The sequence below is a fragment of the Acomys minous genome (assembly GCF_964271855.1).
Source record: "Acomys minous genome assembly, chromosome: 11".
NCBI classification, from domain to species: domain Eukaryota; kingdom Metazoa; phylum Chordata; class Mammalia; order Rodentia; family Muridae; genus Acomys; species Acomys minous.
This window is the reverse complement of record NC_140492.1, coordinates 78,922,358-78,947,017: the sequence shown is the minus strand read 5'-3', so window position 1 is coordinate 78,947,017 and position 24,660 is coordinate 78,922,358. Positions and strand designations below refer to the sequence as shown.

Sequence of the window (24,660 nt, the reverse complement as noted above, 5' to 3'; positions counted from 1 at the left end):
ATAAAAGGATTGCTTTCATCTATAAAACACCTGACTACGCTGAAGTAGAGGATGGCTACTCCACAGTGAGTTCAAGGCTAGCACAGACTACACAGAAAGATGCTGTCTTGGGGTGGGGGTGGGGCACAGGGGGAGTTTTCTCTGACTATGAAATGAGAAGTTCCATGGAAGGAAAAATAAGTCTTACATATTCATTACTCAACATAACAAAACAAATGCCGTCAATTAACATACTTGACATATCAGGTATATGATACATAAAATATTTCTCCACAAAGTCATATGTAGGAAATATCTTTCATTTTAAATATATCAAAACTGACAATGATACCTCGATGTGTTCGGTCGCAAGGTATAGCACCCCTAAGTTGGTCCATGCAGCAGCATTCTAAAAGAAATATTTGAAAACAAACAGGCCTCATTCAGAGAAGCTTCTTTTTGCAGTGGGCAGCAGTTAATACAGACTCATAACTAGTCAAGTGTTTTTTAGAAAGTGACTGTTGAGTGTTGAGCCCTGAAGAACATCCATAGCACACCCTCCAGGGCTCGGCAAACATCTCAGGAATGTGCGAGCTGGAGGATGGCGAGGACGGCTCCGTCTTCTGAACTGACGCTGCTGGCTGTGGCACTCGTGAACTCACAGCAGCCAGTTACATGCACAGTCAGCCGTGGGTCAGGCACGAGCTCCTGAAACCCCACATCGGCACCGGTGTAGCCACTGTAACTTGCCAGTACTCCAGCAGATAACCCATATCCATGCTCATGCAAGCAATCCAAATTAAACTGCATAGTGCATTTAACAACAACAACAAAGTCAGGACATGAACGTAGGAAGGGAGCTGGGAAGATGGAGGGGATCAGAGGAAGTGGGAAAAGCATCCGTGCATAGAGAGTGGCATATAGTTAAAATACATTATGTACACATATAGAGTTCTCAACGAATAAAGTGAACCCTTCAAAGTAGTCCAGACAACTACATGTACACACACACACATACACACACACACACACTAAATAAATATAACTTTTTTGCTGGTTTTTTTTTTTCAAATTTGTTTTCGAGACAGGCTTTCTCTGTGTAGCCTGGGCTCTTTTGTAGACCAGGCTGATCTGGAACTCACAGAGATCCGCCTGCCTCTGTCTCCCTGAGTACTGGGATTAAAGGCATGCACCACCACGCCTGGCTAAATATAATATTTTTAAAGTAGGAGAAATCCTGCCTCAGCACAGTAGAAGGCAAGAACCAACTCCAAAAAGTAACCCTCTGGCATCTACAGGTACTCTGTGGTTCATGCATACCTACACTCACACATCCACACACATACAAATTACATGAATTAATTAACTTTAAAAGGAAATTAATACATTGAGCTTTGCAGTCGATTTTTGTAGACACACAAAACACTTACTTACAATTTGTTCTGCTTGGATTGACTTGATGAAACAGTGCTGAGCAAGGGCATAATTTCCAATCCCTGAAACATACAGAATTTAAAGTAACTGAACTTTGTTGCCTGGAAACAACTATCTTGTAAAATAAAGTAAGAGTCCCTCAATTCTCACCACGGTAGCAGGCAACCACACCAAGAGCATTCCAGTATAGGTGATTTTTGCTGTCCAGTCTCACTGCCTTCTTCAGACACTGAAAAGAAGTTAATTTATTTTTTTATTTCTTGAATATCAGCATTTACATAAACAAAATATGGTTTAATCACTTGTTTTTTAAGTTCATAGAAAGGCTCTCATACATGCAAAGATTTCTGCAGCAACTCTGCAGGGTCATTCATGCTGCTGTCTGCTTCTGCCAGATGCTGTGCTTGGTGGTAATAATTAATTCCAAGATCACACCACGTATTAGATGTAGGCATCAACCTTAATGCTCGACCATAACACCTACAGAAAAACAAAGATGAATGGCATAGATGATTTTAAAATATAATATTCTAATGAAACTCTAATGCCAATGACTGGTAATCTCGGTAAATCACCTTCCTCCGAGATGTAGGAGCTCATCTTTCTTTAATATTTCTCTTCCTTCCTGCTGGCCGAGAAGGACTCCAAACACATGAACATGCACTTTAGATGGTGAAACAGCATGCAGGCAGGTGCAGGCATCCCCAGCGAGCTTCCAAAGGCAAGACACATCGGCTCGGTGCTGCAGGGCCCTGAAAGAGAAACAGAGGTTTTCACGACGATATCAAAAGCTAAGTTGTATGCCCCTCAGGACTGTGTGTTCTCACAGCAGAAGAGCTATATGCAGTACTGACCGAGAGCAGTGACTAGTCAGACTCTGGGCATGATTCACTGAGCACATAACAGAACCACGCCCTGTCACCTCCTGGCTAGGAAGAGGAAAGGTCTAGAAAAGACTAAGGTAGGAAGAACTGATGATTATATGTGGCAGGAAATTTTGCAGTTTTTTTTTTCTTCACCATAATAGTTAGAAGTAGCAGAAACAATAGAAAACACATGAGGACTAGTTTGGGGCAACTCTGTAACTGTTGCTTCAGTTTAGTTTTTAAATATTCTAAATGTGTGCCTTTTTGTTTGGCTAGTTGATAATTAAGGCAGTGACTTTGTTATAAAAGCCTCTGTCTTTGGACTTCCCTCAAAAGACTAGAAAATGTATCAACTAGATTTGTACCAATTCTCTTTAGTGGAACAAAGAATTTTTACTGACAGGAAAATAACAAAACTGTAAACATTCAGAAGCAAGTAAGAGCAGCTTGAATAAAAAACTCAGTAAGCACACACAGGTATGAGGAGAGATGTGAAGTGCTAGTTCCCTACAGCATGAGCAAAATCAGAGTACACGTTCCTTCCACCTTTCAGGGCATCTCAGTTCAGGCCACGGCTCGACAAGCAGCCACTACAAGCTGCTGTGTGTCCCGAGCAGATGGACAAGCAGATGGAACGTTTTCACAGCCTTTTCTCCTCCAGGAGTCTAGCCAAAATGCATTCCGCGATGTCTTCCTAAGAAACACTAATCACTGCAGTGCCCACTGGAAACCCACCCACTGTGAGAACCAGGGGGAAGGGCATTATTCCTAAGCTCCTTTAACTATCTTAGTAGGACTTCTAAGATGGACACGTGAAAGGAGAAAAAGGAACTCAACAGTAGCAATCTTAACAGCCTGCACTCATGTCTTTACAACTTTAATTAAAAAAGAAAAGTTTTAAAATCAGAGCTGGGAATTCAGCTCACAGGTAAGGCTGCTGCTGAGACCTTACTGAGCCGGTCTTTAAAGAGCCATCCTCTTACCAAGGGGCTCGATTACAGAGACGCACCACTGTGCCTGGAACAATGTGTAGACTTCTTGTTGCTACTACTGTGGGTATACGGGGTGTGTGTGTGTGTGTGTGTGTGTGCGCGCGCGCGTGTGTATGTGCAGGCACATGCTATGTGTGCGTGCATGCATGTGTATGTACATGTGTCTGTGTGCATGTGTGTGTGCATGTGCTGCAATGTGCACATCTGACTACAGAGGCCATCAGGCATACTGCTCTATCATTCTCTGTCATATTTTTTGACACCTGGCTGATGGGTCACTGAACCTGGTACCCTGGCAGCCAGTAAGACTCAGTGATTCGGCAGCGCTCCAGGAATATGTGCAGCCACACCCAGTGTGCACGCTGGGGGCTGAAACTCAGGAGCACTTACCTGCAGAGCCATCTCCTGCACTTCTAGAGCACACCAGATTTATTTCCCCTGTTTCTTTTCTTATTAGATGCACTGCTTTTTTCTTATGGCTTCGCTCCAGGATTAATTTGAAGGCTTGTTTTCCTTACCCTCAGCCTAACACGGGCCCTACTGATGAGTGTAGGCATGCTACGTATCTGATGCTCCACTTGTCAATTCCAGCAGAGAGACACCCATCAAGGTCAGGAGAGAGAGCGCTAAGGCACTTGGTCAGAGCTGCTGCTCCACTGGTGGCTACGGTCTCCCTCCTCTCTATGAAGAGCGCAAAGCCAATCTTTCTCAGGGTAAAATTGTTTGTACGCCACAGAACTCATTGGCTCATCTGTTATTCTTAGGTTTGACACTCCAAATTAACTGCTATATCTAGCAAGCACAGGCATAAAATTATATTCTAAAGCCAGCCTTATTATACTACCAAAAGGTAAGAGTGTAAACAAAGGTGATACTAACCAAGTAAAGTACTGCAGTGCTTTTTCCACGTAGTCTATAGCTTTTCCGTCCAGAAAATCCACCAGGGCGGCCTTGGCCATCATCAGGTGGCACTCGCCCAAACCTGCAGGGAGGTGAAATTGTGCAGGTCATTATAACACACAAAATGAACACTTAGAGCCAATTTGGGATAAGCCTATTGCTTTTTTATGAACACTTCCCAGAAAACAAGACAGTGTTATTTTCTAAAATTACCTCTCTATATAATCTTGGTACATTTAGAAAAGGTCTCAAATGTCAAGGTTCCCTTGCAATCAAAATGCACTAAAAGCCACAGGAAGTTATCAGTACAGAGTTCTTTGGCATCAGGCTAATTTCTTTCTTCAGATGCCAGCTTCCAATCTAGGTATACTACTATTCTCTATCACATGTACTTAACTTAATGAAAACAGTATTTGACCTTTTACAATAAAATCTGTGTCGCAAAGTACACAGCAAAAACTAAATGAAGGAGTAAGTTCATCAAGTGTCAGGAATATTCCTGAAAGTGAGTTCTTTCTTGTCTTGAGAAAAGTTTTATAAATGGAAAAATTGGAGAGGAAGGGAGAGAAAAGAAAAACAACTCCAAGTTCGAAACCTACAATATTAGGAATTGAAATAGAGGAACTTACATAGTAGGCTAGATTGTTTTATAAGGAGTAAGATACAATCTCAAAAACTTAAATTGTAGGTGGCGATGTTTTCTTTATAGTGCTAAAAACAGTGTTATGAAGGGTTACTGAAGGAGGAACTGAAACCAGCTTAATTATAAAACAAAGCAGACTGCATCCTTACATAATCTTAGTTAGATTCTATAACATAAAATTTTTTTTAATTATTAAGATATTTTAGGAATATAGAATTACCAAAACCTAGTGTGGTAGTTTTAATGAAAACAGCCCCAAAGGCTCCTGAGAGTGCACTCTTAGGAGGTGTGGTCCTGTTGGAGTAGGTGTGGTGTTGTTGAAGGAAGGGTGTCCCTGGGGGCTGGTGCTGAGGCTTGAGGTGCTCAAGCCAGGCCCAGGGTCATACTCTCTTCCTGCTGCCTGCAGATCCAGATGTAGAACTCTCAGCTCCTTCTCCAGCACCATGTCTGCCTGGATGCTGCCATGCTTCCTGCCATGGTGACAATGCACTAAACCTGAATTGGTAAGGAGGCAGTTCCAACTTAATGCTTTCCTTTATAAGATTTGCCATGGTCATAATATCTCTTCATAGCACTAGAAACCATAGACACATAGCATCAGAGAATCCTGCTTAGAAGATTTATTTGGGGTACAATAGCTGTTGTTCTATTTGTCTAAACGTTAAATCTCTTCCATATTATTTATGAACTGTTAGGAAACAAAATTTGATCTTTTTATAATCAAATCTATAATACATTATGTGATAAATTCATGTTAGATACTTGCTATTGATTACATTCTTTTCAAGTTATTCAAAACAGTAGGTAGAAAATTTACTTGGGTGTTTGATAGTTCAGTATTATTAAAGTCTAAGAAGAAAAGGAACTTTTGAAAAGAAATTACCTTTTAAGGCGGGCACATAATCCTCCTTCTTTTTAATGATCAGCTGATACTGAGCAATGGCCTCCGCATACCTGCCTAGGATTTGCTGTATTGCTGCCACTTTAAACACACTGTATGTGGAGTCTGGGTTCAGTTCACTGGCTCTTGTGAAAGACTTCAAGGCTGTCGTATAGCCACCTCTGCTTAGGTATGCCTCTCCTAATGACTCCCAACAGTTGCAGTCCTTCGGGTCTGCCCTTAAAGCGGCCTGTAAACTTAAAATTGTAATAGTGAGAGATTTAAAAGTAAGAGAACTACATCCACATCTAAAAGGTTATATGAAATAAGCAATTCAATGAAATCATCCACAAGTCTTCTGATTTACAAAAATGGTACCTAAAGCAGTTTTCCCTATTTCTTTAATACTTTGAATGTTTTTAATAGTAAGAAGACTTTGTGAAGTGATTTTTTTAAAAAGTAAGAACAAATGCTATTTTGAGAATACAATGACCATAATTTCTTTTTCTTTATTATCTGGCGGAAGTTTTCTACGCCACCAGGAAAGGTGGACGTCTCGGTTTGCCTCAGTCTATCAGCCTGCCAGTCCTCCTCCTAACCTGGAAGACAGGAAGGACTAAGGGGGATGCTTATAGTGCTGATCAAACTGTATGTGTATGTATGTGTATGTATATATATATATGTATATATATATGACTTATCTTGAATCAATTATATTTTCATCCTGAAATACAGCTCAAACCAAATGACTAAAATCAATCACACATGTGCCTCTTCAGAGTACCCTTCAAGCGGCCACGGTCTGCCTTACCTAAGCCAAGTGTCGGTGTAACAGCAAAGACCTCAGCTTTCTATTGCAGAAATGACACTTGAAGGGACCTACTGCGTTTTGATGCCAACAAAGACCTAACTGGCTAACTCCTCAACTACAGCACATCCTTAGCCCGCTATAAAGTCTACATCTTATAGGCAATAAGTACCCCATGAATCATAGTAAATTTTATTATCTTTCTCAAAATGCATCTTGTTTAGAGGCCACTTATAAAGGTCATATGGTTATCAAGGAAATCTAAGCAAGCACTGCACTGTTTCAATGTAAATATGATAAGATGCCTTACTCAGCCACTGCTTGAGAATGTTGACCAGCTTTCAAATAGTGTAGTCCTCGCCTGAGCCAGGCCCACTTTGCTGCTCCAGCACTTGCCTTCTGGGTTACTGCTGTTAAGATAGCTAAAGCCGTTTCCTAATGAGAAAAAAGCAGTGTCAGGGACACCAAATACAAAAATGCGGAGCAACTATGCAAAGGATACAAATATATTTTCAGTTTCCACTTCTAATCCTTCTAATTTACAATGAAATACATCAAACTAATTTTATAAATGAGAAGTCAGGACCAGGAAGCTGGTTCAGCTGTTAAGTGCCTGGCATACCAGCACAAGGCCCTGAGGTCAGAGTCGGGATCTCCAGAGCTCATCACATAAGCTGGGGGCGGGGGATGCTCCTGTAACCCCAGCTGTGGAGCATGGGGACAGGGAGATGGACAGATCCCTGACGTTCATTGCCCAGTTAGCCGAGCCAAAGCAGTGTGCATCAGGCTCAGTGAACAGCCCTCTCTCGGAAAGTAAAAAAGGAAGGCTACCAGTGAAAAGCACCCAATGATGACCTCAGGGTCATTCACGCTGACACATGTGCCCATATGAATGACATGCATGCATGTACATAGCCACATAAAAGTACATACACACAGGAAAGTGACAAGCAATTTAGTATCTACCAATGAAAAGAAAATATAGTCTATATACAAGTAAAAAGATATTTCTATTTTACCTACAAAGAAAAATGGAAGGTACAACAATTTTCAAATACTATAAAAAGCATTCCATGTATATGCTGGGGCAAAAGACTAAGAGATAGAAGTGGTCACGAGACAGACCGTGTCTTCCAGCTCCACGCTCAGGTCAACGGCGGCAGCTCCAGACTCAGTGTCGGTGTCGTCCAAGTCAAAAGCCTTCCGGTAACAGCCGCGTGCCCTGCTTCTGTCTCCGGCCACATCTCGGTAGTAATGGCCTAGACAGCGGAAAGCTTTACCCATGTACGCGTCTAGCCTCGCAGCCTTGGGGGTAAGCGTTGACAACGGAATAGTTAGAGCTCATTTCAATGCATACACAGGATACAGCAGACTTTATCTATAGAGACAGGAAGCTAAAAGTCCAGGCTCATGTACCCATCAGCTAAAACAGCATTGCTTCCACAGGCAGCATGGCTTGTCTTCTACACGTATAGTTCTGAGACACACACTCTTATACGTCCATGATTTAAATTTTTACCTAGGAAAACCCACAGAATATACTCACAAACTTCTTCTATGAGAAATGAAACTCAAAAAAGTTACTTCAGTTAGCAGTAATTTTAAACAACTAACCTGACACGTATTGATTCTGACAACTAGGGCACTTGCTTACCTTCAGAAGGTGGCTAAGAGCCTTTCCTTTATCTTTTCTTGTTTCTTCACCCATGAGCCAATATGTCAACCCAAGCTGGTAATGATATTCGGCAACTTCAGCGTCTTTCTCAAGTGCTCTCTGGAAACTAAACCACCAAACGGGAGTGAAAAGGCTTTTAAGAGTGTTCACGAATGTATGCATGTGTACATGTGTGTAAAACCGTGTTTCTAGAATCCCACATCTGGGAGCTGAAGATACAGCTCAGAGTAAAGAGCACCTGCTATTTTGGGATGACCAGAATTCCCAGCACCAACACAGAGGCCCAAGAGTGTCTGGAACTCCAGTTCCACGAGACCTGATACCACATTCTGAACTCTGCAGGTACTAGGCAAACATGTGGTGAACATACATACAGGCAAAACATCCATAAAGATAAATAAACAAAACAACAACAAACAAATCTAAAGACGTCACTACTCCAGGATTTAAACCATAATAAGAAAGAAAGAAAGAAAGAAAAAAGATGTTACTGAAGAAGAGCTTTAAGAAGCAATGACCTTTGACACTTTATGTGCTCAGAGCACATGCTAAATACTACATTGGTTAACTAAGCATTATGGACAGCTAATTAGATTAGAAACAGATTACAAATAAATGTACAGTTCCTATGCTACAAGTGAAACTAAACACGCATGTACATGCACACACAGATGCACGCGCGCGCGCACACACACACATCACATAATTCTAAGATTGGGACTTCATCAAGCCCATTTTGAGTTTTTGAGAAGTAAGATATGACTCATATGCAACCTGTAGATTCTTACCACATTTCTGCGTGCAGGTAGTCCTTCTTAGTAAAATGAACTGAACCCTCAAGTGCATGAACCTCCGCTAGGTCAGGGTAAGAGGCAACAAGGTCCTCCGTGATCTGCGGAAGAGACATTTGGCAATTCCACATGCCATTAAAAATAAAGTGAGGGAGGGGGAGCTGGAGAGATGGCTCAGTGGTTAAAGAGCTATCTGCTCTTCCAAAGGTCTTGTATATAAAAATAGCACTTATATATAAAAATAAACAAATCTCTCAAATAAATAAAGTGACTCTTTAAAATAATAAAAATAAATGGGGGCTGGAGAGACAGCTCAGAGCTTAAGAGCACTGGCTGCTCTTCCTCATAGTGCAGACAACCACTGGCAACTCCAGTGCCAGGAATCACATGACCCTCACTGACCTCTGAGGGTCCCTGGCATGAACATGGCAGACAGACAGACATGCAGGAAAAACACTCATACATATAAACAATAGAATATTTTTAAATGGCTTTTGACTTTTATTTCTTAGCTCGGTTTTTGTTTGCTTTTTTTTTTATTTTGTAATTTATTTTATTCTATTTTTGGTTCTTGGGACCAAATCCTTAAACTTTGTAGGCAAAAACTGCACCACGAAACTAAACCCCCAACACCATCTTTTAGCCTTCACCTCCTGCTCCATTGGAGTGAAACACACTAACCTTCATAGCCTCGTCCACAGCGCCCATGTTCAGACGGGCCAGGCCTTGAAGAACCAGCAGTCCTGGGGTATTATCTGCATCAGAAACCTAGAAAGTGATTGACAGCTGCTGCAGGTCTCTCCAGAAAGCTGCATCCCCATTTCTGTTCTACTTAAAGAACAGTCACAGAAGCACAGGGTCTGACCGGATGTGGTCAGAAGTCTACCTCGTTCTGTTACTGTTGAGATTTTCATTCTCTAATTGTTTAACTGGAGAAACTTCAAATACACAAGAAAATAAGAGGCCAGCGTAACAACCTCACATGTACCTGTTATCCAGCTACAAAATTACCAACTCGAAAGCCATGTTTTTCCATGTATATAGCCATCCTTTTACCATACCCCTCAGATGAACTTAAAACAAATGTCAGGTGTTATAACTTCTCGGCTATGAATACTTCGACACACACACTTAAGATAAAAAGTTATTTGTACATGGCAGCCACATTACCAAAGCCAACAGTACAGCTTTCATATCATTAGATTTCCTAGTACCTCATCAGGACTTTGAGTGACTCATTTAGTCAAAATTCAACTAAGGTACATACGACTCATCTAGATGATAGCTCTATTAAGTTTCTTTTTATCTACAGAGTTCGCTTCTTTCTCTCTGCTTTCTCCCTTACAACGTAACTGTGCAAGCACAGGCCAGTTGTCAAGTTTTACAAAGTCAATTTCTACTGAGTATGTCTCATGTTGTTTGACGTTCTCCCTGGTCCCTGGCTTGATGATCTAGCAGTGAGATGCTATGTTTATTTGCTGTGGTTGTGTCAGGCTATATTTCTATCTGTGGAAGCCACTGGTCCTCAACCTAGATCTATTGATCCATCAAAGATCACTGCTCTTCTCCCTCTCACACGGAATACTTAAACCAAGAAAAACATCTCCTCCCTTACGATGTCTGGCTATCTGGGGGTGCAGTTCATCAGAGGCACAATGGTGCCTGCACCCTTTCCAGTTGGTTCCCTAGCATCAGCCAGTGATATGTTTTCGCAAAGTCTTTTTGATTTTTTTCTTTGTGGTAGGGTCACAACATACAAACTTAAACATATTTCAACACAGAGTTTCTCCCAGGCACGTGCACTGTTGCCCTCAGTGGCTGCTACAATCCCTTCAGCCAGTTCCTGTGTCCGCTTAGTGTGGTTCTCCTATAGTCTCTTTGCTTTTTAGCACAACATGATATTTTGTGCTCAACTTACAAACTTTCTGTCTCAGATATGGACTCTTACAGTTTTTAAAGAAACTTTTCATTATGGTTTTTGTGTTTGTGAAAAAAGGTATTGGAAAGGTATCTATAAAGCATCTACATAAGATACATACTGAGAAGAAACAAATAGAAAATAAAGTACTAGGTTTTCTGGAGACAGGCTTTCACAGTGCAGCTCAGGCTGGCCTGGGACTCATAGTATCACAAGCTGGCCTTGAACTCACAGCCTTCTCTCTGCTGAACCTTACTGGGGTTACAGGCATGAATCACCACATCCCACTACGTAAGAGTTCTTGAAGGAGGCCAACAGCTGCTGTCACTTTAAAGAAATACCATAGGATGCAAAATCCTTTTACATACTCAAGGCATTTAAAGGAACAATGTTGCTAAAACTCATGATCTGCCCGTTATGTTTTCTCACTAAAGAATTTCAAATTAAGCCAAAAGCCTTAAGAAAATAGTTTCTGCCGGGCGTGGTGGTGCACGCCTTTAATCCCAGCACTTGGGAGGCAGAGGCAGGCGGATCACTGTCTGGTCTACAAAGTGAATCCAGAACAGCCAAAGCAAAGAAATAAAAAAAAGAAGAAAATAGTTTCCTTTTTTAAAAACAAAATCAACATCTGTGGGTGAAGCAAACCTTAAATTTTTTAAAATGAAGGTATTAAGTCATCAATAATCTGTAAAACATTTTCAGAAGGAAAAAGTTAAACGTTCTAAATTGTTAATAAACAAGTAGCACTATTGTAATAAGACAGAAACCAGATGGGAGAACAGGCACTAAAATAAAACAGACGTTCTTCTCATGAGAAGCACTGAAGTATTTAACCCGAAGGCAAACAAATTGCAAAGGGTTTCAAGAGTGTGGGAGATGTATCACAGTACAGATCGGTAACTCAGAACCTATGTGGGACACGTGTGGCGGGAGAGATGCTGGCGACGGTGGCTGAGGCTGAGGGAAGGGGAAGACTCGGACTGCCTACCTGATCAAGAGTACGGGCCGCTTCCTCTGAAGAGTCACAACCCGGGAGTCTGAGCAAAGCCTCTGCTTTCAGGCGAAGACAAAGATTCTTCTGATGCCGGCCGCCGCCTGACTCAGCGGCAGTGTCTATAGTCTTCAGAGCTGACAAGATGAAGGGCACAGCAATTACCTCCAGCAGTTCAGGAGGCTGGCTTAAGAAGGACACAGGGCCAGTGAGACAGCTTAGAAGATAATGGCTCTGGCCCGGCTTGCCGTCCAGACTTCAGTGCCTAGAAACTACATGATAAGAAAGAACCACGTGCTGCAATTTGTCCTCTGACTTCTATACTCATGGCATGGCATGTGCACATGTACACATATAAATAAATAAATAAATATTAAAACGAAAACACTTTTAAAGAATGTCATATGGGAATAGAGGGATGGCTCTACAATTAAGAACACTGGCTGCTCTTCCAAAGGGCCGGGTTTGGTTTCCAGTACTCACAGTGCAGCTCACAACCATCTACAATTCAAGTTCCAAGGGATCCCATGCCCTGTTTTTCTGGCCTCCACAAGCAATACATGAACATAATACACAGACATACATACAGACATTCCCATACACATAAAGTCAATCTTAAAAATTTTTAAATTTTCTTAAAAAAAAAATAGTATAATACACAGCACATACAGGGAGAAAAATTCCTAATATGTGTATATATTATACATATAATCATATATAGAGAATTAATTCAAATATAGATAAACTCTCAACTTCTTCTAGAAAGATCTGAATTTAAAAGCGAACACATGAGTCTGAGCCCTCTATCTTCACATGGCATGTGATAAAGTTGGAGATGCTTAAGAACAACAGCTACTAGTCCTCTGCACCTAGCACATCAAGGGCACGGGAAGGAGAAAGATGCTGAGTTAAAACAGACTGTCTAAGGACACGGGAAGGAGAAAGACACTGAGCTAAAGCAGACTGTCTAAGGGCACAGGAAGGAGAAAGACACTGAGCTAAAGCAGACTGTCTAAGGGCATGGGAAGGAGAAAGATGCTGAGCTAAAGCAGACTGTCTAAGGGCACGGGAAGGAGAAAGATGCTGAGCTAAAGCAGACTGTCTAAGGGCACGGGAAGGAGAAAGATGCTGAGCTAAAGCAGACTGTCTAAGGGCACGGGAAGGAGAAAGATGCTGAGCTAAAGCAGACTGTCTAAGGGCACGGGAAGGAGAAAGACACTGAGCTAAAACAGACTGTCTAAGGGCACGGGAAGGAGAAAGATGCTGAGTTAAAACAGACTGTCTAAGGACACGGGAAGGAGAAAGATGCTGAGTTAAAACAGACTGTCTAAGGGCATTGGAAGAAGAAAGATGCTGAGTTAAAACAGACTGTCTAAGGACACGGGAAGGAGAAAGAAGCTGAGTTAAAACAGACTGTCTAAGGACACGGGAAGGAGAAAGATGCTGAGTTAAAACAGACTGTCTAAGGGCATTGGAAGAAGAAAGATGCTGAGTTAAAACAGACTGTCTAAGGACACGGGAAGGAGAAAGATGCTGAGCTAAAGCAGACTGTCTAAGGGCACGGGAAGGAGAAAGATGCTGAGCTAAAGCAGACTGTCTAAGGGTACGGGAAGGAGAAAGACACTGAGCTAAAACAGACTGTCTAAGGGCACGGGAAGGAGAAAGATGCTGAGCTAAAGCAGACTGTCTAAGGGCACGGGAAGGAGAAAGACACTGAGCTAAAACAGACTGTCTAAGGGCACGGGAAGGAGAAAGATGCTGAGCTAAAACAGACTGTCTAAGGACACGGGAAGGAGAAAGATGCTGAGTTAAAACAGACTGTCTAAGGGCATTGGAAGAAGAAAGATGCTGAGTTAAAACAGACTGTCTAAGGGCACGGGAAGGAGAAAGACACTGAGCTAAAACAGACTGTCTAAGGACACGGGAAGGAGAAAGATGCTGAGTTAAAACAGACTGTCTAAGGGCATTGGAAGAAGAAAGATGCTGAGTTAAAACAGACTGTCTAAGGACACGGGAAGGAGAAAGAAGCTGAGTTAAAACAGACTGTCTAAGGACACGGGAAGGAGAAAGAAGCTGAGTTAAAACAGACTGTCTAAGGGCACTGGAAGGAGAAAGATGCTGAGTTAAAACAGACTGTCTAAGGGCACTGGAAGGAGAAAGATGCTGAGTTAAAACAGACTGTCTAAGGGCACTGGAAGGAGAAAGATGCTGAGTTAAAACAGACTGTCTAAGGGCACTGGAAGGAGAAAGATGCTGAGTTAGAATGGACTGTCAAATACAGAAGTTTGGAAACTAACTGGTCGAGAACAAAGAATTATCTCTCATCTCTATCTATGACATTAAGAATTCATGAAGGTCCTAAACATACCAGAAAGGTCCTTGTTGGGAAGCAGAGCATCCTAAGCCCCCACCTTAAAGATAAATATACTAGCAGACATGGCATGCACTTATCTTCCTCCGTCCAATTTAAATCAACCACAAATTTTTTTTAAGTCCATTATTTCTAAAATAATATCTTTCTCGAGTTAGATGAAAGCAAGCAGCATTGGTCCCCCTTATATAAAAACACAAAGTCCGTCAAGAATACCTTGATTGCAGGAAAGGATGGCGTCCTTAGGCCTGTGCATTTTGACCTGGGCTTCCGCTAGACGACACCATGCAGTTATGCAGAGAGGGCTTTCCTTCAAGCCTAGAAGGATGAGATAATCACAAATACTGCTCTACCTCCCCATCCCCATGCTGTCGTGGGAATTCTAAAACAGCAAATCAGAATGTAAGGTTTCTATGCTTCAACCTTTCATCGGTTCCTCCTGTCCTCTGGGTGTACAGTAAGCTTTTCAATGGTGTTTAAAAATCACTTCCTGTCCCTTCCCACACCATACTCCACCCTCAAGGCTCACTGAACTACTCTGAACAACAGTTTTCTCCTTAGCTCTGCTGCTCCACAAATGCACTCCTTGGCCCAAATGTTCCTCACACATTGCATCTACTTTCCTGACTGTCAGTCATATCTCAGCTTGAGTATGTTTATCCAAAAACCACTAAGATCACTAAGGCTTCCTCAAAGTTTCTCTATTGTACAAAGAAAATCACTGGGACACATGAAGTTGAACTTTCCTGTGGTCTTGAGTTGAAATTCAAATCTAATAGGCAGGCGCCAGAGTACATGTCTACATTTTCCCATTAGTTTATCTCCTTACAGGAGGCAAAAACAGTAGTCCCTATGGACTGAATCCCTACACCCCATAATTATGCTACATTACCTTCTGTTAGGTGATTAACAGCATCTTCATACTTCTTGTTTTGTAAAGCCTTAATGCCTAAGCCAATGAGGCCTGGACCACTTTTTGAATTCAGTTCCACTAGCTTACAACAATACTGCTGTCCCTCATCTGTCAGACTTCCTAAAATGAAAAGACAACATTATGTATGTATGTATATATACACGTATACACAAATTTTTAACTACCAAATCCTATATATATTAATTTCAAAAGCTGCTTTATAATATTTTACCAAGTCCTGATTTAAGGGACTAAAAACTTAAATAAAACAGCAAATAAAAAAGATATTAATACCTCAATAACACATTTACATTCTGGAAGTAAAAACCACTTTAAATAGATACTCTGAAACTCAATTCATGCTCAAAGGTTTCAAAGGAGAAACCTACTGCTGCTGGCCCATGGGCTGTCACAGAAACCTCCTGCTGCTGGTCCATGGGCTATCACAGAAACCTCCTGCTGCTGGTCCATGGGCTATCACAGAAACCTCCTGCTGCTGGCCCATGGGCTGTCACAGAAACCTCCTGCTGCTGGTCCATGGGCTGTCACAGAAACCTACTGCTGCTGGCCCATGGGATGTCACAGAAACCTCCTGCTGCTGGTACTGCCACTGGTCTATGGGCTGTCACTAGCCCATGCCTCGCCAAGTGCTTTGTTCCTATTCAATTCTCAGTAGTATTACCTATTCAGTCACATCAACTTTAGTATTTACATGAAAGAAACAGTACCCTATTGGTTCCCTGGGCGCCACAACTCATAGCTGGAGGCACGGCAGCAGACTCTGGTGTACTTTTCCAGCATCCTACTTTCAAAAGATGCTGTACTAGATTCAGGAGTGCAGACTTATTCACAGTCCTCTTAGATTTACACGTTAAGCAATTTACACTGCACACACTTCTTACCGAACTATTTTTGCCAAAACATAACTATGCTTATGTATTAGTTATCCGATGCTGCAATAATCTTTCTTTATTTAAGTAAATTTTCTCCAACCATTTCTCCAATCTTTGAGAAACAACTTGAAACAATGAACATAGGGAACAAATAAATATAATTAATATTTTAAAAGAACTACTGTTTTACCATCTATTCTAAAATATATATTCTCAAACCATAAATGTGACTCAATCACATATTAGCATAATGCCATTATATTTCAATATAATGTATATCAGATGCATACCAATGAATAATCTGTAAGTAATGCTAAACATACTGACTCAAAACTCCAAATTAGCATCAAAAACTACTCATAATAACTAAAATAAATAAATAAATAAAACATCAACACCATATCCATATAGTAAAATATGAAGCCAAACTGGAAGAAATATCACTTTAGTTATTATGCTTCTAAATATGGCTTTCCTTCTGTCACGATCACCTCACCAAAACAAAAACAAAAACAAAAACAAAAACAAAAACAAACAAAAAGATCACCTCATCATTGTATCTACACATATGAATTCCAAAAATGTTGGAATTTTTGGAATTCTAGTTAGCTTCATATCTTCACTATCCTTCCCAAAGCTGTGTGGCTCTTTCCATTTCTATACAGTATCTGTCTAGGTGGCACATCTCCCCTAGGCATCAGGACTACTGAAGGATTTGATTTGTTCAACAGCGGATGCTGAGCACACTCCTAGTGCCTGGTGCAGTCATTCTGACGCAAGATTGAGAGGCTGCATTTCTGACACATTCTCAGGTAATGCTGACGCTACTCGTCCAGACTGGTAGAACCACGGATTTGCTAAGACCACATGCTAGCTATACTGTTAATCTAACAGACACACAGTGCCTCTGCTGCCTCTGTAACTAATGAAAACGTCTAGGGAGGAGAGACTGATAGAAGATACAGCATAAATGTAAGCATTTATTAAATAGTATCATGAGCCTCTGAAAACATAATTCATGACAGACTGAATGGACAGAGAGCAAGGAGGGCTTTATGGGAGGACTGGGGGGAAGGGGAGGGGGAAATGGTGTATTATAATCTCACAAAATTAGAGAAACAAAAAACAAATATAGGAAACAATTATTTAAAAACAGTTAAACAATATTATGTTTACTTCTCAAAAAGGCCTAACCTAAGCTTGGGAAGCCTTACCAAACCTAAGCTTGGTAAGTATTAAGACTCCAAGGATAAAATTGATAGATACAAAATAGCCTTGTGGAATTCAGCTAAATAAATTATACCACAATAAAAGGTTTTGTTTTGTTCTTAAAAATCATTCTGACATACCAAAGAAACCAATGAACACTACAAATTTTCACTTTTAAATAAGCCTAGCTTTGGAGGGAGGAAAAAAGAGGCCATCAGCACACATTTCTCTATTTTCACCTGGATTTTCAAATATTGCTAAGACATAAAACACACAGCACTTTGCCCATCATGCTTGGCAAGCGCTCTACCCTGAGCTGTCTCCCTGAGCCCCAAACACACAACCGTACTCTTAATGACGCTGTCTTCTGCTTGATGTAAAGAGCCCAGAGCCTCCCTGTCCTCCTGTATTTCAGCTGCAAGGCAAAATAAATCAAAAGGGTCATTCAGCACATGTTACAAAATATACCTTTCAACAAACGGCTCCTGGGACAGGTACTCAAACCAGTTACATGAAGCTGGAAAAGTGAGTCACACTAATCAATCCTGAGCCTCAACACACAAAACAAGACCCAGAAGGATGGAATACATTCGACCCTGGTGGAGAGGAGACACTGATTAACTGCTGCAGGGCGGCAAACGGCATGGCTCCTGAAGCACCCTGGAGGACCCTCAAGGTTTCTAGAAGTCCCTGGTTTTCAGAATACACAGTCTGGCTTAGCGCGATGAAGAGAGAAATCATGTGCAACTTTTCACTCTCCTGTATTAACTACTCATTTCGTGCCCCACCCCCAGAATAACAATTGTCCTGGGAATATTCTTCAATTGGAGTGCTTCACTGCACAGATCATCACAACAAATCATCAGAACGAGAACTCTTGGGGCCTTAGCACACACATGAGCATCTACTTCTCCACTCCTTTTCAGCATGATGCAGACCTCCCTTTCAATCTTACACAACACCCACCCGCACTCACTGTTCAAAGACGCTTTCTTGTTGTTTTGTTCAGACTAGTTTCAAGCAGCCCAGGCTGGCCTCAAACCCAGGATGCAGCTGAGACTGGTCTGGAAAGCCTACCTCTTCTGCCTCTTCCTCCCAAGTGCTGAGAGTACAGGCGTGCAGCACCATACTCAGTGGACAGATGCACCACGGAGGCACCCACTTACACACATCGCCCCACATCGCCCCACCCTGCCCCACCCCACCCCACCCCGCCCCACTCTGCTCCACCCCCACCCCATCCCGCCCTACCCCCACCTTAAGATAAGCCAGGGCTTCTTACAAGCTAAACAAGGACTCTATCACTTACCTATCTGCTACATTTTCAATCCAATTTTTACCTATTTTACTAAATTCCCACAGAATCATACTGGTTTTTATTGTCTATTTAGTAGTCAGTGTTTTACAACATTTCATTTTTGTTTCTGCTCTCTCCAATTTGCTCTACAGCAAAGTCTAGGTGAAATCTCAAATCCATTTTATTCTAATCCTCAAGGAATGCTAGATAAATATGCATTTTGATGGATGTTATGTTGAAAATATCTTGTTTTTTCTTAAGCTAATAATTCATGCCGACTGAGGAATGAGTGGTCTCCTTATTAGAGCGACTACTAACTTGGTGAGTAAAACTGCAGATAGAATTTATTTCATTTCTTCCTGCTGTTGTATAAGCATTCTCAAACACCCGACCCAAGTTTACCCAAAAAGCCATATTATAGGCAAATTTACACTTATTGAGAACTCACTCAGTCATCTCTCCAAGAGAAATGTCCACCTAAAGCATTTGCTATTGAACAGACCAAGGAGGAAATGGTGCAAACCACTAATAGAGAGCAGAAACCACCAGTCACTAGTTCTCAACGGCAACACCCACAAAGGCTGTAGCATATCTGTATCATACACTGAAGAAACTGGATGATTTTAAAGTAAGGTTTCCTATAGGTGAAAAATAAAAAATGTATCTCCTGTGCTGACAGTTCCCTCGTGTATCTCATCATCCAAAAGCTTAACACAGCATTGTCATGTTCAGTTGACCCTCCTGAAGTGGTCCAGACAGGAAATCACCATAATCCTTCTTCTGCCCGTCGGAAAGCTTGCTGCCCACATTGTTTCCTCTGCTTTTCCACAAATGCAGTTAATAAAGTTCCTTGATTATTTTACTTCTTAAACTTGTAACTACTAGTCAGGCACAGTGGTGTACACCTGTAATCCCAGCACTCGGGAGGCAGAGGCAGGCGGATCTCTGTGAGTGTGAGGCCAGCCTGGACTACAAAGCAAGCCCAGGACAGCCAAGGCTACACAAAGCAATCCTGTCTCGAAAAAACAAAAACAACAAAAAGCTTCTAACTGCTTCCTCAACTTTCTCCATCATTATTTCAATTCAATTACTTTTCCTTAAAGATAGCCTTAATACTAGTTTTCTAGTCATAAAATCAGTTGCTCAGTCTATCACGACAGTCCAGCGGTACTGTCAGAAAGATTTCCTGAAATCTTCATCCCTGTCCTGCTCTCTCGCCTGCCTCCTTCTTGGTCTCCACCCTTTGCTTCCTCTTCTCAAGGCAGGCAGCACTCCCCAGGCAGCCCTCTTTCACCCAGTCTTCTCTGATGTCACCAACTCCACCTCCCTTTCCTACAAATGATTTCTAAGCTACATGCTTAGCTTTAGTTTGCAGATTTCCCATTTACAAACAAGTGGTAGCCTTTGGCCACTTTAAAAGCTCTTTTCAAATGATGTACATTTCACATACACCGTCACTCTTTTCTATATTGGGCTAACTTTTCGGAAGCACTAAACTTTGGAAATGATTTTGCCCTTCCCTTTAAGAAACTCAGCACATTTTTCCCATGCATATGTTCCCTCCTGTCACCAGCATCGTTGCAAGTTCACTCTTGGTGTCACGTGGTCTACTGCAGGCCATCCTCACTTGAACTGAGTTTAATCTGTACTTTATAAAGTAATTCACTCTGATACTTTTGGTGCTTTTTCATGATACTTAACATTATTCTCTTTGAAAACAAGAAAAAGATCTCCTTACTTATTAATGGAAATTCCATTTGTTTTCATACGGAGCAGGAAACTTCAAGAAGGGATGATAAAGGAGAGTTGTGTTACAAAGAGCAGATAACCAAGGGAGCGTTCCTGGTAGGCTGTGGCCATTGCACCTACCTTGGTTATCTCCAGGACTGAACCATATTTTTCTATGACAAATGTGAATTATTCATACAAAACATTTCATGTATTTAATAATTGTGCAACCAAGTGGAAAAGATTCAGTGCGCTAAGAAAGTTCTGCAGTAATCCAGTCACCAGCACGCTACTCCAGGTCTAGTTCCAGTTCAATTTCATCACTGACTTCTGTGAACTTATCTCAGGTGAATAAACGCATGTGTAGGAGGGTATTCCAGGCATCATAAAGCGCTCTTTTTAGCATTAACACAGAGAAGGGCAGAGGCCGACATTGCACAAATACCAGCCTAGATCACAGGTACACAAGGCCCACTAGATGAGCCACAGCAGTCAATCTGCACAATACAGCCTAGATCACAGGTACACAAGGCCCACTGGATGAGCCACAGCAGTCAACCTGCACAAATCCAGCCTAGATCACAGGCACACAAGGCCCACTGGATGAGCCACAGCAGTCAACCTGCACAAATACAGCCTAGATCACAGGCACACAAGGCCCACTAGATGAGCCACAGCAGTCAACCTGCACAAATACAGCCTAGATCACAGGTACGCAAGGCCCACTGGATGAGCCACAGCAGTCAACTTGCACAAATACAGCCTAGATCACAGGTACGCAAGGCCCACTAGATGAGCCACAGCAGTCAACCTGCACAAATCCAGCCTAGATCACAAGCACACAAGGCCCACTAGATGAGCCACAGCAGTCAACCTGCACAAATCCAGCCTAGATCACAGGCACACAAGGCCCACTAGATGAGCCACAGCAGTCAACCTGCACAAATCCAGCCTAGATCACAAGCACACAAGGCCCACTAGATGAGCCACAGCAGTCAACCTGCACAAATACAGCCTAGATCACAGGTACACAAGGCCCACTGGATAAGCCACAGCAGTCAACTTGCACAAATACAGCCTAGATCACAGGTATGCAAGGCCCACTAGATGAGCCACAGCAGTCAACCTGCACAAATCCAGCCTAGATCACAGGCACACAAGGCCCACTAGATGAGCCACAGCAGTCAACCTGCACAAATCCAGCCTAGATCACAGGCACACAAGGCCCACTAGATGAGCCAACTCCTAAACACCCAGCTGTTAACAATCATCTTGCTCTACCAAAGAAAGTACGAAAAGAGATGAAACACGGTGCACACGTGAAGACACCCCTTCCAACTTGAATTCACTCCAGTTCACTTACGGACTAACAGTTCACCATAGTGCAGATTTTTTTTTAAAGTCACTATGGCATTAACGTCAATACTGTGAAGCTCAATGGTCCCACAAATCCTTTTCATGACATCAAGACGTGCACAACGTAATCCAGTCTACCGTATCAACGAACTCTACTGTCCAACTAAAAGGGAGAGGTGTGTGGTGCCGCAACTCCACACCTGCCATCTGGACTACATGTCAGACCTGCAGCGTCTAATGTACCTTTACATCCCATAAGTATCCTTCTCAGACGGTCTGGACAGAGCAACACTATGTAACTGCATTTCTTTTATGTCTAGAAGCACATAGGAAGGAGTAAAGCACTGCTTTATTGATTATAGTATCACTCATGTAATCACACACCTCTGGGAAGAATATAAAAAAAATTTACCTGACTCAATTAAGTACAAACAAATCACTTCTAGTGGATACTGTGCGGCAGGATAGATATTTATCATTCCTTCACAGGCCTTCTTCAACCTGGGCGTCTCATGGGGAAGCTTGAAAAAATAAAAGCATAATAAAGTGACTCCCATTAGCATGATGATCATTTTCATAACTGGAAATACATAAATTCACTTACTTTAGACAAGCACTGGATGAAATGCCTGTAAAGCACTTGGTGCTCTTCACTGGGGATACTATCTGCTAAGTCCAGTGCATTCTCAAACGCAGTTAAAAGCTGAAACAAATCAAAAAGCTATTATGTAGCATACTTACATAAAATGTGGTGAGCATTAGTGTACTAAAACTCTTTTATAAAAACTAAACCTTCAACTTAGGTCTGGCCCTCATGATTCTTTTGTTTGTTTACTTGTTTGTGTGTCTGTTTGGCCAGTTTTGCTTTTTGTTTTGTTTTGGTTTTTTATTTTTTTCGAGACAGAGTTTCTCTGTGTAGCCTTCACTGTCCTGGACTCACTCTGTAAGCCCAGGCTGACCTTGAACTCACAGAGATCCGCCTGCCTCTGCCTCCTGAGTGCTGGGATTAGGTCAGTTTTGTAAGGCAGGGGTCTACTCTGTCCTCTAAGCCAGCCTTGAACTTGTAGAAATCCTCCTGCCACAGCCTCCCAACCATAGGGATTATAGATTGAGCTACCACAATTTTAATGAGGGAAAGAAAATGTATATGTAAGCTTTAAAATACATTTTACCTCCAACTGGCCAATAAACTATACTACACTCCCTGTCAGCTGGCAGCACAGGCTATGGCTATGGCCCTTGGTTGCTGCCCAGAGGTCGAAGGTGAGTCGCTTCTGCTGACTTTGGACACAGACCTAGGAGATCAGCGCTCTATCTAACTTGAGAGTATCTTCCCTCAATACTAACTTCACAGCCCTGGCAGCTGATGAAGGGAGAGCATCAACCAAGAGTTCTACCAACTACTGACACCTGTGAGCCACAACTATGAAGTTGGGCAAGCTATCCTAAAAATGTAGTGGTGGCTCTCCTATCTTGTGATAACCAACAACGGTCTAATTGGACTTGCAGCCCACTCAACAGGAAGGAAATCACACCTAGACCTGGAAACCCAGCCAACTACTCAAGGCTCACAAATAAGTGTAGCACCTAACCCCTTTGCAACAGAGAGCATTACAGAAAAAACACAACTGGTCCAAATGCAGAGAACAACTGATCCTGAGGCGCCCGCCTAAACAGACACATCTTTTAATACAACTCCTGCACCTAAGACGCAGAGAAAATCACAGAGGAGGGGACAGAAAGATTGTAAAAGTCAGACGAGGAGGAAATCTGCTAAGAAACTGTGTCATATAGACATTGCAGGGGAGCACAGCTATGGTGCCTCAATAACCTGGCTGCTGAAACAACACAAACACATGCTAACATGGAAGATGGAAATCTCATGGGTCCCCCTAGACAAACAACCACAGGAGACTAAGGAATGCTCAAAGCAGGAGCAGTCTTTCCCCAGGGAGGTGTCCCCAAGTGGTCAGCCCTGAAATCACATACAGGCAAGAAACACTGAAGGGGGTGGGGGGGGGGGGCGAGGGAAGGTTGGCATGGAGGAGTTGGAAGAAAAAAAAAGAGGGAAATATTGCGATTCTATTTTAATATTTTAAAATTTCTAAGAAAAGTACAGGAGGTAGGGTAAAGAGAAAGGGTAGAAAGATGGCTGAATATGATCAATGACTGTATTATGTCTGAATGCCATAAATATACATGGCTAATACGTGTTTGTTAATATTGTTAGGTATTGTGATACACTTCCATAACCCTTAGTATACAGGAGACTGAGGCAGGAGGATCAAGAATTCCAAGCCAGCCTGGGCTGCAAGAATGAGACCATGTCTCAAAGTCAATAACAAAACAAAAAAGCAAAAAACAACAATGTTTATGTGTGTGTGTGTGTGTGTGTATGCATCTGTATATGAGTGTGTGCATATGTATACAAGTTTGTGTGTATGCACATTTGTGTGAGCATGTATATATGTGTATGTGTATTTGTGCATCTGTGTGTGCATGTATATACAAGTTTGTGTGTGTACATGTGTTTGTGCATATTTTTGTGAGCATGTGCATATGTGTGTGTGTGCATGCAGGTATACATGTGTGTGAGGTGTATGTTGTATATGTGTATATGTGTATGCACTTGAGTATGCATATGTCTGTACGTGTGTGCACATGCATGTTTATGTATATGTATATGTATGTGTGTACATGTATGACCACGTGTGTATGAGTGTGTATGTGTGCACATATGTATATGTGTTTGCATGTATATATGTGTGCATGTGTATGTGAGTGAGCACACATGTGTGCATATGTGCGTGTGTGTGTATTGTGTGCATCTTTGTGTATACACGTGTATAAATGTGTATGTATATGTCCATGTGTGTATATGTGTATGAGAGTGTGTGTATATGTGTGTGCCTGTGTATGTATCTGTGTGCATATATGTGCATGTATATGTGCATATGTGTGAGTGTGTGTGCATGCGTGTGTTGTGTGGAGACTGGGAATAGCTCAGTGTTCAGTA

General features: G+C 41.9%; 1 protein-coding gene across 4 annotated transcripts in view; it reads right to left on the bottom strand.

Annotated features, from left to right (window-relative positions):
* The window catches only part of SKIC3 (SKI3 subunit of superkiller complex), a 93,275-nt gene that overhangs the window by 47,627 nt on the left and 20,988 nt on the right, over positions 1–24,660 (bottom strand). For all 4 annotated transcript variants that reach the window (XM_084802016.1, XM_084802018.1, XM_084802017.1 and 1 more), the window contains 17 exons: positions 22,249–22,347; positions 22,057–22,165; positions 15,141–15,281; positions 14,465–14,566; positions 11,875–12,014; positions 9,650–9,736; positions 8,966–9,069; positions 8,157–8,283; positions 7,628–7,807; positions 6,813–6,937; positions 5,698–5,951; positions 4,151–4,253; positions 1,989–2,165; positions 1,749–1,893; positions 1,564–1,642; positions 1,414–1,475; positions 332–388 (listed from right to left, as the gene is read on the bottom strand). In XM_084802016.1, the coding sequence (XP_084658142.1) occupies positions 332–388; positions 1,414–1,475; positions 1,564–1,642; positions 1,749–1,893; positions 1,989–2,165; positions 4,151–4,253; positions 5,698–5,951; positions 6,813–6,937; positions 7,628–7,807; positions 8,157–8,283; positions 8,966–9,069; positions 9,650–9,736; positions 11,875–12,014; positions 14,465–14,566; positions 15,141–15,281; positions 22,057–22,165; positions 22,249–22,347 (2,091 nt within the window). The remainder of the gene's footprint in view (positions 1–331; positions 389–1,413; positions 1,476–1,563; positions 1,643–1,748; positions 1,894–1,988; positions 2,166–4,150; positions 4,254–5,697; positions 5,952–6,812; positions 6,938–7,627; positions 7,808–8,156; positions 8,284–8,965; positions 9,070–9,649; positions 9,737–11,874; positions 12,015–14,464; positions 14,567–15,140; positions 15,282–22,056; positions 22,166–22,248; positions 22,348–24,660) is intronic.